A 13,526-nucleotide genomic window follows, 5' to 3' on the forward strand; every position below is an offset into this window, starting at 1 on the left:
GAGAGAGAGAGAGAGAGAGAGAGGGAGAGAGAGAGAGAGGGAGAGAGGGAGAGGGAGAGAGAGGGAGAGAGAGGGAGAGAGAGAGAGAGAAATGCATCTCCATATATAGGTCTGCCATTTTTTCCCCACTGGAACCAAAGAATTCCAGGTACAAGCTACTGAAGTCTCTTCCTGCTGGAACTTTCCCTCAGTCTCCAAAATGTTCTTTCCTATGGCAACCATCTTCCTACAGTTTGAATTAGATTATAAGCCTTTGGGAGGTGGGGTGGGCAAGGACAGGACTGACTATAGTATTTAAAATGGGAAAAGAACTTCAATATATTCTAGCCTCACAGCCTCATGGTGAAAAAAAATTCAGATCCAGAGATGTTAAATGACAGCCAAGGCCATGCACATTAATAGCAGAGCTGGGATTCAAATACAGGTTCTCTGACTCCAAATGCAGTGTTCTTTTCACTTATATGATCATGATGATGCAGCCATGGGAACCAGAGAGAGGAACACACTTCCTGGCAGATGCCAGATTCCTAGATGGGAGAAAACTGAAGAATTGGTGGTAGTTGGAGAGAGGAGTGGGAGAAGGAAGGCACTAATTCCTAATGACTATGGCACTCAGAGCTGGGCTAAGTGGTAGCCACGGGAGAAGCATGACTCAGGTGAAGAGGCACTCTGAGCCTGATCAGCTGCTAGTGAAGAGGAAAGCGCAAGATCAGGGTCAACTCCACAGCCACTCGTAACTCAGCGAACAAAGGGAATGTCAGAAGCAGCCTCTGCCCTGGGAGCACAAGAAATCCATCTATTCAACAGGTATTGATTAAACACCTACTGTGCTAAGCACTGAGGATACAAAGGCAAAGGTAAAAATCATTCCTGCCCTCAAGGAGCCCATATTCTGTTGCAAGATTCTGAACCATATTTGTCTGTTTGTCTATCTAGCTATCTACCTATCTACCAGTCTATCTATCTTATCTGTTATCTATCTATCTACCCATCTATCTGTCCATCCACCCATCTAACCATCCATCCATCCATCCATCCATCCATCCATCCATCCATCCATCCATCTATTCATCCATCCATCCATCTATCTATCCATCCATCTATCCATCCATCCATCCACCCATCCACCCATCTATCCATCTATCTATCTATCTATCTATCTATCTATCTATCTATCTATCTATCTATCTATTTATCTATCTTGGAGAATGAGTCTCCCTCTTTCACTCAGGCTAGAAATGCAGTGGCCATTCATAGCCCCAACCCCATTGCTGATCAGCATGTAAGCATATTTTTATAAGAAAGACAAAGGAAACCAATCATATTGAAATATAGTTATAAGCTATATTACAAAAACCAGTTCATAGATCCCAGGTTAAGAATCCCTGTTCACTGGGTGTAGCTCCAGGCTCAGCCTTGAGCTTTCTGTGAACATTTAAAGGCAGAGACTCTGAGGGCCTGGGTTGGGTTGGCCTATAGAGCAGAGCTGGGTCCTTTCTGGAAATGACATGAAGCTGGAAGGCCTGATTCCCAGTAAAGATTCTTCTGTGCAGACCAGGATTAGGGTCAGTCAAGTTGAGCAGAAAGAGGACAAGGTCACAGAGAAAAAGTGGAGCAAAGTTCAGTCGGGGGATTGCACTCAGACTTCCCCCAAGGGGCCCATTTAGACACGAGAGATGGTCAGGAGGGTCCCAGGATAATCTCTGCTATATCTATAATGGTTTCACCAATGACCTTCAGGAAGTATTCAAGTCAGATTTTTTTCTTTAAAACTTGCAGCTCAAGGTCACTTCTTCCAAGGAGTTTTCTCTAACGAATTCCACCAGTTTTCCCTGATTTATCAGAATAATCCCTGACACAACTTTTCCCACCATCCTCTTCTATAATCATAATAATGCCCATCAATCAACAAGCATTAATTAAACACCTACTATATGCCAGGCACTAAGCACTATAGATTAAAAAAAAAAGTAAAAAAAAAAAAAGACGAAGACAAAACCACAATCCCCTACTCTCAAAGAACTTATACACATACATTTTCTGTATTTATGTATGTTTCTATGTAGGGATAGAGCCTGGACCTTCATTTTATTAATATAGGAAACTCCTGGGTAAGGAAATTCCCTCTGCCAATGCAGGTAGACACCTTCTCCTCAACTTACAGTTGCTTAGAGCACCTAGAGGTTATGTGACTTGCCCAGCATCACGCAATCAATACATCTAAGAGCCAGGACATAAACCTGTGTCTTTATGGTTTTAAGACTATATTTCTATCCATTATTCCTTGTCTGTTACCATTTATATACAACACACACACGTTTTGGACTAGATTTTTTATTTCATTGGTATAGGAAGATCCCAGTCCAGAAACTCCTTCCAAAGCACATTGCTATCTGCTTTACAACGTAGTTAAAGAGAGGCCTGCAGCACTAACAGGTTAATGGCCTTGTGTAGGGTCATCCAGTCTGTGTGTATCAGAGCAGGATGGAACCCAAATCTTCTTGATGCTAAGGCCAATTCTGTTCGCAACTTCTGTCTGCCTCATTCATATTTATATATAGTTTTAAAAAGAACAAAAGGTCTTCATTGTAATGAACTCCTTTTTTATTGCCTGTGTTTTTATCATTCTCTCCTCCTGGTCTAGAAGGTCTTTGCAGGAAGGAAATATGCCTGTTCTTTTCTCTGTATCCCAAGTCAAAACGTAAAACTACACGCTGTGGGGACTCAGTAAAGGCTGGTTAACTCTGTCTTCCAGCTGCTCTGAAGCTGTACTATGGTCACTGGGTCAGAGCACAGTGAGGCCAAGATTACATATGTAGCTTCCACTGAGAGGAACCAGTTTTGTCTCACGCTGCCCATTACCAATGAGCACATGCTGAACCTTGACCACGTGACAATGTGTGCTGATGGTCATAGGAAGAGGAGGTTAGAGTGTGATGAGACGGGCAAACCCACCTCAAGCAAAATTATAGAACCATAGAAAATGAGAGCTAGATGGAATCTTAAAGATCACCCAGTGCAATCCTCCAATTTTATAGGGGAGGAAACTGAGTCACAGAGAGGCGATCTGGTTAATCCAAGCACTAAAGGGAGTTAGAGCTAGACCTCCCAATTCTTAGTTCAGGGGCCTTTCTACCACATACCACACTGCCTCCTCAGGAGTGAATCCTCACTCTTTTGCACAAAATACAATTATCCCTTTCACAACACAACTTCCCTCATTACGGTTTTGATATATTGCAGGTCGGCATAAGAAATTAAATGGGAATTTTTGGGGAGATTGCAGAAGCCATAGATGATACACAAAGGCAACACAGAAAAAGTTTAGAAACTTGTAAATGCATAAAATATATGTATAGTATTGAATAATATCAACATATTTTATCTTTTAATACTATAAATACCCCATAAAAGAAAAAGAAAAAATTCAGACTTCTTCAGTGGCCAAAAAATTTTCCACAGGTTTTCTATAGGATGGGGGTGCCATGCTCCTAACCCTGGTGATGTGGAAGGAATGACTGCAGGAGAATCTGTAGACTTTCTAGCAGCAGTCAACCTCCACAGGTCCTCTCATGTAAGATCAAACCAAAACATCCAAGTCACAGAGAAGGAAGTTTCATGGAAGGTGAATTCTTAAGAGATCACGAAGAAAGGAGATGCCACAAATTCTCTCAGGTATAGCTTAACCTTCTGTAACAGGCAGGAAATTTTACCTCATATCTAACCTCTGTCCTTTCTATATCTTGTACTAGAAGTGTGGGGGTCAGTGTTTGATAACCAGGCCTCTGAAAATGCATGACATGTTTTCAAGTTTAATTTGCATTATTTATATTCTCTCCATCACTTTCTTAAGTCTAGGCAATCAACAAAACAATAAATTCAGCCCTGATTGGTAGTTGGCCAATTTCTGAGGTATAAACGCTCACACTGAAAATTTAACTATCTGGACCAGACAGTTTGAGCTGTCTCCAGCTCACCCCCGCTAAAGGTCACCCAAGTGAAGCACATATTAAACAATGAGGACTTGCCCCCACTTTCCCTAGTAGATTGTAAGCTCCTTGAAGGAAGGGGCTTTCATTTTATCTCTGAGCCTTTGCAGATCGTAAAAACTTGATAAATGTTCATTAAATTGATTTCAATTGAATTATTTGATTTCTGGCAGCTATCTACCTCAATCCCTGGAACGGAACTATTTACAGTCAATAGATAGAAGTGAGAGAGTCCATCATGGAATCATCAAATCTTGGAGTTGGAAAGGATTTTAGAAGTCTCTTGGTACAAAGCCTATGCCTCTGCTAAGAATCTCCTTGTGGCTACTAATTGTCTCAGATGTTGTTTAGTCATTTCATTGTGTTTGACTCTTCAAGACCCCATTTGGGGTTTTCTTGGCAAAGATACTGGAATGTTTTGCTGTTTCCTTCTCCAGCTCATTTTACAGATGAGGAAACTGAGGCAACAGGGTTAAGTGACTTGCCCAGGGTCATATGGCTGGTAAGTATCTGAGGCCAGATTTGAACTCAGGAAAATGAGTCTTCCTGCCTTCAGGTACTGCGCTCTCTCCATGTACTACCTAGTTGCCCTAATTGCCTCGGTACTGGGTTCCAAAGATTCCCATCATCTGATACAATGGAGCAGACCCTTGGTTAGTTTATAGGCATAACCTTTATTAAAGGATGCAGAGAGGGAAGCTGAAAGTCTTCAGTTGTTCCTAAGCAGTCATGGATATATTGTTCATAATCTTCCTGCTCTGGTTCCATTCTATTCCATGAATATACTTATTTCCCATATGTATGTATGTGTTTAAACAGGAATAGAACCTGGACACATCATTTATATTAATATAGGGCACTTCCTGATAAGGAAATTCCCTTTACCAATACAGGTAGATACCTTTTTTTCAACTTATCATCTCAGACAGTTGCCTAAAGCACCTAGAGGTTATGTGACTTGCCCAGGGTCATACAACACTATATCTAGAAGTCAGGACTTGAACCTATGTCTTCATGGTTCCGAGACTGGATTTCTATCTATTATTCCTTTTCTGTTTCCATGTGTTGTGATGGGCCCTACTGTGCCACCTAGCAGATACAAGCTCAGGCTGGCCTATATTGATTTTACTTGGTAGAGTGTATTTTCTAACCTGGGGTCAAGTACAAGATAGCAAGGTGGTATGGTGGATAGAGCAATGGGCCTGGAGTTAGGAAGATCTGAGTTCAAATACTGCCTCACAAACCTATTAGCTGTGTGACCCTTGGCAAGTCTACCTCAGTTTCCACATCTGTAAAATGGGGATAATAATAGCATCTACCTCCCAGGGGTTTTGTGAGAATAAAATAATATTTGTAAAGTACTTTGTGAACCTGAAAGCACTATATAAATTCTAGCTTTCATTAATTATTATAATTATTGTTCCAAGGGTTGGAGTGATATATACAGGCCTAGAGGAACTGCGAAGTCTGCTGGCCTGGATTTCCTTTCACAACAACCAATCTTAAGTATAAATCCCCTTTATGGTATTTTGACAAATGTTCATCTAGCCTCTGCTTGAACACCTTTATATGAAACACTCTATTATACTGTTGTATAGTTTTGTTGTTGCTGTTGTTGTTATTTTTCAGTCATTTCAGTCGTGCCTAACTCTTCACGACTCCATTTGGAGTTTTTTTTGGCAAAGATACTGGAGTGGTTTGCCTGTTCCTTTTCCAGCTCATTTTACAGAGAGAAAACTGAGGTAACCAGGGTTAAGTGACTTGCTCAGGGTCACACAGTTAGTAAGTGTCTGAAGTCGGATTTGAATTCAGGTCTTCTTGACCCTAGGCCTGCTGTTTTACCCACCTCACTGCCTCCCTGCAAAATTCTTTAGGTAGAGCTAAAATCTGCCTCCCTATAACTTCACAGAGTGGAACCCATTTCCTTAACAAGAAAATAGTCTGAGTGCCCTTAATGCTGTCCATTGGCTCCAAAGGACAGTTAGCCCTCTTGTCAAAAGAAGCGTTAGGATGGCAAAATCAATGACACCAGACCTAAAGAACAGAGGATTCAAGTGGCCCCAAGCCTGACTTTTATTCATCAACCTAAATAATCAGCTTAAATTCAAGGCGCATTTATTAGGCACCTACTACATTCAGGGCACTTTACCTGACATTGGGAATAAAAAAAAAATAACCTTCCTAGATGTCGAGGAGCTTACAAATAATGTTGAAATTTGACATTCATTATGTAATTTTTTTTCTGCAGCATGGTGTGGTAAAGTGGAAAGAAATGGCCAAGATTTGAGCCCTACCATTTATCATTTACTAGCTGTGTGTCCTTGGGTAAGTCAATTAACCTTTCTGGGTCTCAGTTTCTTCATCTGTAAAATGAAGGGTGTGGATTTCATACGCTATATGAGTTTGTGTGTGTGTACATACAGAGATATGATATACATATCACATATATATATGATATATGTAATTTTATGATTCTACCTTCCAAGAATCCTAAAATGTTAGAAGAGAAATGAGGTCCAGAGGAAAAAAAAGACAATTACTTACCCAAGGTCACAGAGCTAGTTAATGACAGACCTGGAAATAAAAACCTTGGTCTTCTGACTCTTGGGATGATGCTCTCTCTCCATTATATAATTTTATTTATATTGCTCTTAAAATGATTTTGCAATCTCTGAGCTCATGCTCACTGCCTGGCAATGGCTAGGAGGGAGAGAGGAGATGAGTGATTGGGATATAATGTGATATACATACTGCTGATGTGGAAGGTTGAGAGGTGGCTATAGTTCTGACTAGTACAGAGTCAAAGAACGTAATCCACTGGTGGGGAGGAGGTAGGCACAGTGTGGAAGTTTTGGCCATTAAAGCATCTTGGCACTGAGCTTACCTGCCGGAAGCCATTCCTTGTGAACTGCAGGATTTTAAGGGCATAGTTGGACCTCTGGCCTTTGCTGTTGAATTCAATGTGGCCGGTGAGACCTTCCAATTCTACCTGTCCAAGAGAGAGTGAGTTACAGCACCAAAGTGGCTTGGTGTTTCCATTGACCTAGAGCGTACACTAGGGGAGAGAGAATGACCTCCTTTTTCCCATCTTCCCACTCCATTCTCCCTTTCCTCTAACGTATTCCTAGCCATCCTTCCAAGACAAACTTCAATCTTACCTTCTCTTTGAAGTCTTCCCTTATCTCTCCAGGAAGTAACAATCTTCCTTGCTCCCCTCCCCTTAGACTTCACGCAGAACATTGTTTTATACCCAATTAATTTATCATGTGATACTTTATATTATATTTATTTTTGGAGCAAAGGCAAAGACTGTAGTTTATCTAAGCCTTGAGTCTTCCCCAGTGCCCAGCACATAATAAGTACTTCATAAATGTTGAATAAATGTTGTATTTAATGAATACTGGAGAGGTAAAAGCTGTCAAGATCTGTCTTCCTGTCTCCATTTAAGAGTTTTGGGATACTGTAAATATAACTCCTGTGAATCATGTTATTTATTTTTAATCCATTCAAAGGGGAATGTGAATGATTTAAGTGGCAAACCTCTCTACCAATATTTAAACTCATATCCCTGTCCATTTTCAAGCTGAAGGGAGGTTAGAATTCTCCCCTTTGCCCTCTGCACTCCTGTACCCACCTTCTACAACTTCAAGAATTGTTTAGATGTCTCATCTGGAATACCGTGCCTTCCCTCTATGGCATCTTTTCACAAAATCGTCCCTTTTGTAGTAACTCCAAAGAAAAAATCACACCACCACATGCCTTTAATATGTATAAAATCAGGCTAACCCTAAAGGAAACTAGGTTTGGGACTGTGTAAGAATGTTAACAAAAGGTTGGAGATACATGTATGTATGTACATTGTATAATTGTATATATGTATATACACACATGTATACATATACATATATATACACATGTATCTCCAACCTTTTGCTAACATTTACTTTCTTATATATGTATATGTATACATATATGTGTTTATCATATACATCTATTTATATGCATGTATATCTCCAACCTTTTGTTAACATTCTTACATGGTCTCCAAACTTTGTGTGTGTGTATGTGTGTGTGTGTGTGTGTGTGTGTGTGTGTGTGTCTGTACATAAACATTCATTTCTCCAGTTTTCCTTAGACTACTGGGAACTGTGTTTCCTGGGGTCTATGGATGTTCTTGGCCATCATTTGTAACCTTGGTCATACTCAGAAGGGCCAGGGGAAATTCAATGAGGTGCTATGGATGTTTGAGCCAGTATGCTAGTTGAGGAATGATAAGGTCAGAAGATTAGGATACGTGCTGAATTGAGTAATAGTGTCCCTTCCCATCTCTGCCTCAACCATTCTTTTTCTGCTTCCAATTCTACAGAGGTCTCAGATTCAGATAGTGAATCTGATTGGGACTTACAACACCGGTATTCGGAAATAGGACTAATTTTACTGTTTTAGAGGCTAATTTTATCAAGCTTATATTTTATATATCGAAAGAGATAACATGTAAAGCACTTTGCAAATATTAAAATGTTAAATGAATACTAGCTATTACTACTCCTTCTTATTATTATTATTATTTGGCTATTATTGAGAGACACAAATTGACCTATAGTTTATGCCACCTGCCATAATAATGAACCACATTATGACAGCGGGTAGTGTGTGTGTGAGTGGCGCTCTTGTCCTTGACCTGACTGTTCCTTCCCCCCATATCTGGCTAGCCCAGGGATGTAAGCAATCAACAGACTTGCTAGCCAGGCCCTTCAATCCCTTCTCACCATTCTCAGGTAGTTCATGAGGCTGGTACCGTGCTGCCAGATCTGGGCTGAGCCACAAGACAGGGGCTTCACACCAATCTCCTGACTTCGGTTCAACTCTTGAACTGCAGTCACAACAGTGTAGACAGCATCAAATAGCAGGGCTGAGGAGAGCTGGGGATGTGGGGAGGGAAGGGAAAGTCAGAAGATGAAGGGAGAAAGAGAAAGAGGGGATGAAGAGAAAAGGAAAGAAAGAGAGGGAGCAGAGAGATAGAGAGAGAAAGTGACAATGAGAGAAAAGGAGGGAAGGGATGGAGGAAAGTAGAGATGGAAGAAAAGAAAGTTCAAAAGTAAGAAAGGAAATGAGAGAAGCAGGAAGGAATAAAATAAAAAGAGAAGAAATAGAAATAATAGGAGAGAGAGAAAGAGAGAGGGAGAGAGAGAAGTTAAGAGAGAAAAAGAGAGGAGAGAGAGGAAATAAGGGAATAAGAGAATGTCTATCAGTGAAAGAAAATAAATTCATCCCTAAAGCCCCATTTTAGGCTACCAGATTATTTCTTTTTGTTCCATGCTAATGAACTTTAGAACCAGCAAAGCTGAGAATGTGCAAGTTGCCTGCACAAGGCCTTCACTTTCATTTCTGGTATTGACTTCCTCCCTGGCCTCTAGACTACCTAAGGAGACACCCACCAGCCCTTTCCTTTACATTCATTTAACCCTAGTGTGTTATTTTCCTTATTTGTTTTAGGAAAATGAGAAGATCCAGTGAATTTCAGGAAGAAAGGGATACCTAGGTCAGTGAAGGAGGATTTTTATTTATCTTTGACACTCATTAAAGCTTAGCTCAGAACTGCTGAAATTTATGTAAATACTCTAGATATTTGAGGCTTAGTCAACCAGTCATTCAACTACACTGATTAAGTCTTTCTGTGTGCAAAGCCCTGTATTATGTGGTGTTTGTTGGTGGATAGTAGATGGGGAAGAAAGGATTAGTAGGAAAATGCAGAGGAAATCTAGGCACAAATCATGTTTTTGGGAAGCTTAAAATGACTACATTTTGTTAAAAAAGGCATAAATACATTTATAAAGGTATATATAAATAAGAATAAATCAACATAGGGCAAGTAATGCATATGTCCAACAGGGTAAGCCTTATACATAGGCAGAATACATAGCTATACACATGTTATCTTGTCCCTATTTATGTTTCTAAACCATTTCAGGAAGGTGTCATTCATAATTTCCAATTGACCAAGTATTCTATAGTATACTTCCCATAATAATATTACTTTAAAAGACTACAGAAAAATCCTTTTCCAAAATATCTCCTCCACTGGTACCTGAAATTTCACCATAACAACTGATTTCTTTGGATTAAGCATTGCACAAAATTGTGTCTTTAAAAAGTACACCCTGTTAAAAAAAATAAGCAGATTTGACAAGGGGTAACAAAGTATATCAACAAAATATATGCTTTAATAGAAATATACTAACTTGGGAGTGGATTACAGTGAGAATAAAAAAAAGCAACAGAAATGCTATCATTGTGGAACTATACTCTAGATATCCAAGTTAAATGCAGGTTATGGATGATTATTCCCTGAAACTAATTTGGTACAGAGGCAACATGTTGAGTGAGTCCAACTATTTAACATTATGTATATCTCTTTCTGCTATAAAATGAAAAAGTGATCAATTCCAAACTTTCCTTAATAACATTTTCACGTCCTAGAGAATAGATGAAGACCTAATTTTGATGAACAAGGCCACCTAGCTCCTAGAGTTGTTGTGAGGATAAAATGAGATGTTTGTGAATCTTAAAACACTACATAAATTCTAGCTGTCATGATTATTATTAAGGGGGAAAACTCCCTAGCAATTAGAGCTAACTGAATGAGGAACGGGCTGCTTCAGAAGGTAGCGGGTTCCCTTCATGGAGGCCATTGATTAAAGGCTGAATGACCACTTTTTAGGTATATTGTAATGGGGACTCTTTATCCAGGTAAAGGTTGTGCTATATAGCCTCTGAGGTCCTTTCTAGTTTTGAAATTCAATGACTCCTTCCTTACAGGAGAGCCTGGGCCATGGATTTTTCTGTGAAGAAACTCATATCACTTATTGCTGCACCATTTATCCATCATCCTTGTGGCATTTCTGGTATTGCTGTCTTATACCGGCATTTAACTTTTCATGCGTCTCTGTCTTCTCTCCCCAACTAGCCTGTAAGCTCCTTGAGGGCAGGAACTATGATTTAAATTTCTTACCATCTCCTACAGAACCAAGGATAGGTGCTCAGCTACTCAATTAGTATCTATTTGAATGAATGAGTGGACAAATGAAGGGATTGGGTCCTTGAAATGGGTAGCGAAGGTTAAAAAATGGGAAAAGAATAAGAAGTTGAAAGAAAGCACACCTATTATGTGCAAGGCACAATCTTTTACAGTCTAGAAGGGGAGTGATTACCGTAATATAAATTAAAAGGTAATCACTGTAGAGTTCATTTTCAGATTTGATGAATAAGGTAAGGCAAGGGAATCCCAAATGTAAACTTCACCTGATTCATAATTTTGCCCAATAATAGGAGCCAGGCTAAAGCATCCTAAGATCATCTTTAAGAAATGTAGTCCATATTAAAACAACAAAAGAAAGTTGATCTGTCTATAAATGAGGAGAGCTAAAATTCTAACCTGACTTTGCCACCATCTGGGCAAAGATAATGCAGAAGACTCAATCTTCTCATCCATCTACACTCTCCCTTGGAAAGAACATTGTAGCAGTGGGGAGCAAACCGGTATCCATTCCCTGTTTGCCTCTGAGGATCTGTTAGTTCCAGTATCCTGCCCCAGAAGAAGCTGCTATCATAGTTATGAGGTCAAGACAGCCAAGACACTGAGATCCATGAGCCTCGCTGGAATTGCGCTCTTCTTCAAATCCCTTAATATGCTCGGCACTGATTATCTTCTAATTTGTATTAGGACAATCATTTCTGGACTATAAAATCCATGGGTTAAGGAAGGCATTTTATTTATCTTGGTATCATCTGCAGAACACTGTACCTTGCACATAATAGGTATTCAACACACCTTCATTCAAATAACATGCAGTAAACACTTGGATTCCATTCAGATCCTGCCTCAGACATTTACTGGCTGAGCCACCATGGGCTTCTCTGGGCTTTACATTTTTCATCTATAAAATGAGAAGGTTGAACTCAATGATTTCCAGGGTCCTTTCCAGCTCTAAATCTATGATGCTTTAATCCTAAATATGCTTACAGTGCACAGATGCCTGTTCTGGGCACTGGGGATGAAAGATACAGTTTTATTGGACGTAGTACATTTGCTTGTGAAGAGGCTTCTCTTTCAGGGAGGGGAAATGGGGGGACTTGACCTGTGATTTCACCAGCAAAGGGAAGTCTACCCACACAGACCTGCACTTTCTCTGTAATTTACTGTCTTAGAGAGTTGTCTGGACACTGAGAAATTAAGTGACTTGCCCAGGGTAACACAGCCAAGATGGATTAGAAGCAGGATTTGAAATCAAGTTTCCTGGAGTCCAAAGGCAGATCTTTATCCACCTGCTTATGCTGCTTCTTACCATCTCCTAAAGGAATAAGATGGTAAACAAGTAACTCAAATACAAGCTAATACATGATAGGTTCTCTAAAAAGACTTTCAATGACATGAGGGGGAGGGTTGATATTGATGAGGGGGGAATAGGAAAGGCTTCATGGAGAAGGTAATATTTAATCTGAGCTTTAAAGATGGTTAAGATGTCATCAGGCAAATGCTTGTTGGAGTGAATTAAATTCTCTTGCCAGGGCTCTGTGTTAAACTCTCTGGTCTTCTCTGCTGAGCCAGGCAGCTAGACTCCTCAAGCTCCTCTGCCGTCTTTTCTCATCCATCAACTTCAGCTCATTCCTCTCCATCCCATTACCTTGCCCCTTTGCATCTTTGGTTTTCTCTCTTTATCTGATGTGGGGCTCTCTCATTCTCTCACTTGATGCTTCTCAAAGCTGTTACATCTGTCTGTGTCTACTTTACATAATCCTTTCTCCCCTGAGCAAATATCTCTCTTTTATTAATGGTCTGCTCAACTTGACTACCAATCAGATTTAAAAGAATCAAAATATGGCTGGCTTAATATACCAAGGTTATTCACGATTTAATTCTGAGTTTCTACTCATCCTTTAATGTCTAACTCAAATGTCACCTTCTCCAAGAAGCCCTCCATTACTTCCCAGTCAGTGTCAGCCTTCCCTCTAAAAAAAATCACATAACAGTTTGTTTTACAATCTCTAATGTACTTATCATGGATTATTGTGCATTATAGTCATCTCTGTAAGAGAAAGTCATTTCTAAGTTCAGTAAGGGCAAGTATTGGTAAGGACAAGGACTCTGCCTTATCTGAACTTTATATCCCACCCCGAAGTTTAACAAATGGCCTACACATAATAGGCATGTAATATATTTTGGCTTAATTTAACTCCACCTGCACTCTGGTTATCATCCTCATTTCTCCCTGCAACTTTGGACTCCACCCATATCCACACCATGTTGTCCAGTGGCTACTCCCTTCCCTTTCCAGCTTCTTTTTATATGTTTTCTTTCTCCTTTAGGAAGTTAGGGACTGTCTTAATTGCTTATAATTGTATCTACATGCTTAGCACAGTGCTTGGTATATAAGAAGTCCTTAATAAATGCTATCTGTCTATCCATCTATCTATCTATATCTATCTATCCATCTATCTATCTATCTATCTATCTATCTATCTATCTATCTATCTATC

At 39.8% G+C, this 13,526-nt stretch overlaps 1 protein-coding gene across 1 annotated transcript in view; it reads right to left on the reverse strand.

Moving 5' to 3' along the window:
* GRIK4 (glutamate ionotropic receptor kainate type subunit 4) overlaps positions 1–13,526 on the reverse strand; it is a 436,546-nt gene that overhangs the window by 185,390 nt on the left and 237,630 nt on the right. Inside the window, exons 8-9 of the mRNA XM_027835648.1 lie at positions 8,759–8,911; positions 6,874–6,978 (exon numbers count right to left, since the gene is read on the reverse strand). Of these exons, the coding sequence (XP_027691449.1) occupies positions 6,874–6,978; positions 8,759–8,911 (258 nt within the window). The remainder of the gene's footprint in view (positions 1–6,873; positions 6,979–8,758; positions 8,912–13,526) is intronic.

The sequence above is a fragment of the Vombatus ursinus genome, unplaced genomic scaffold (assembly GCF_900497805.2).
Source record: "Vombatus ursinus unplaced genomic scaffold, bare-nosed wombat genome assembly UNPS02014816.1, whole genome shotgun sequence".
In the NCBI taxonomy this organism is placed as follows: Eukaryota; Metazoa; Chordata; class Mammalia; order Diprotodontia; family Vombatidae; genus Vombatus; species Vombatus ursinus.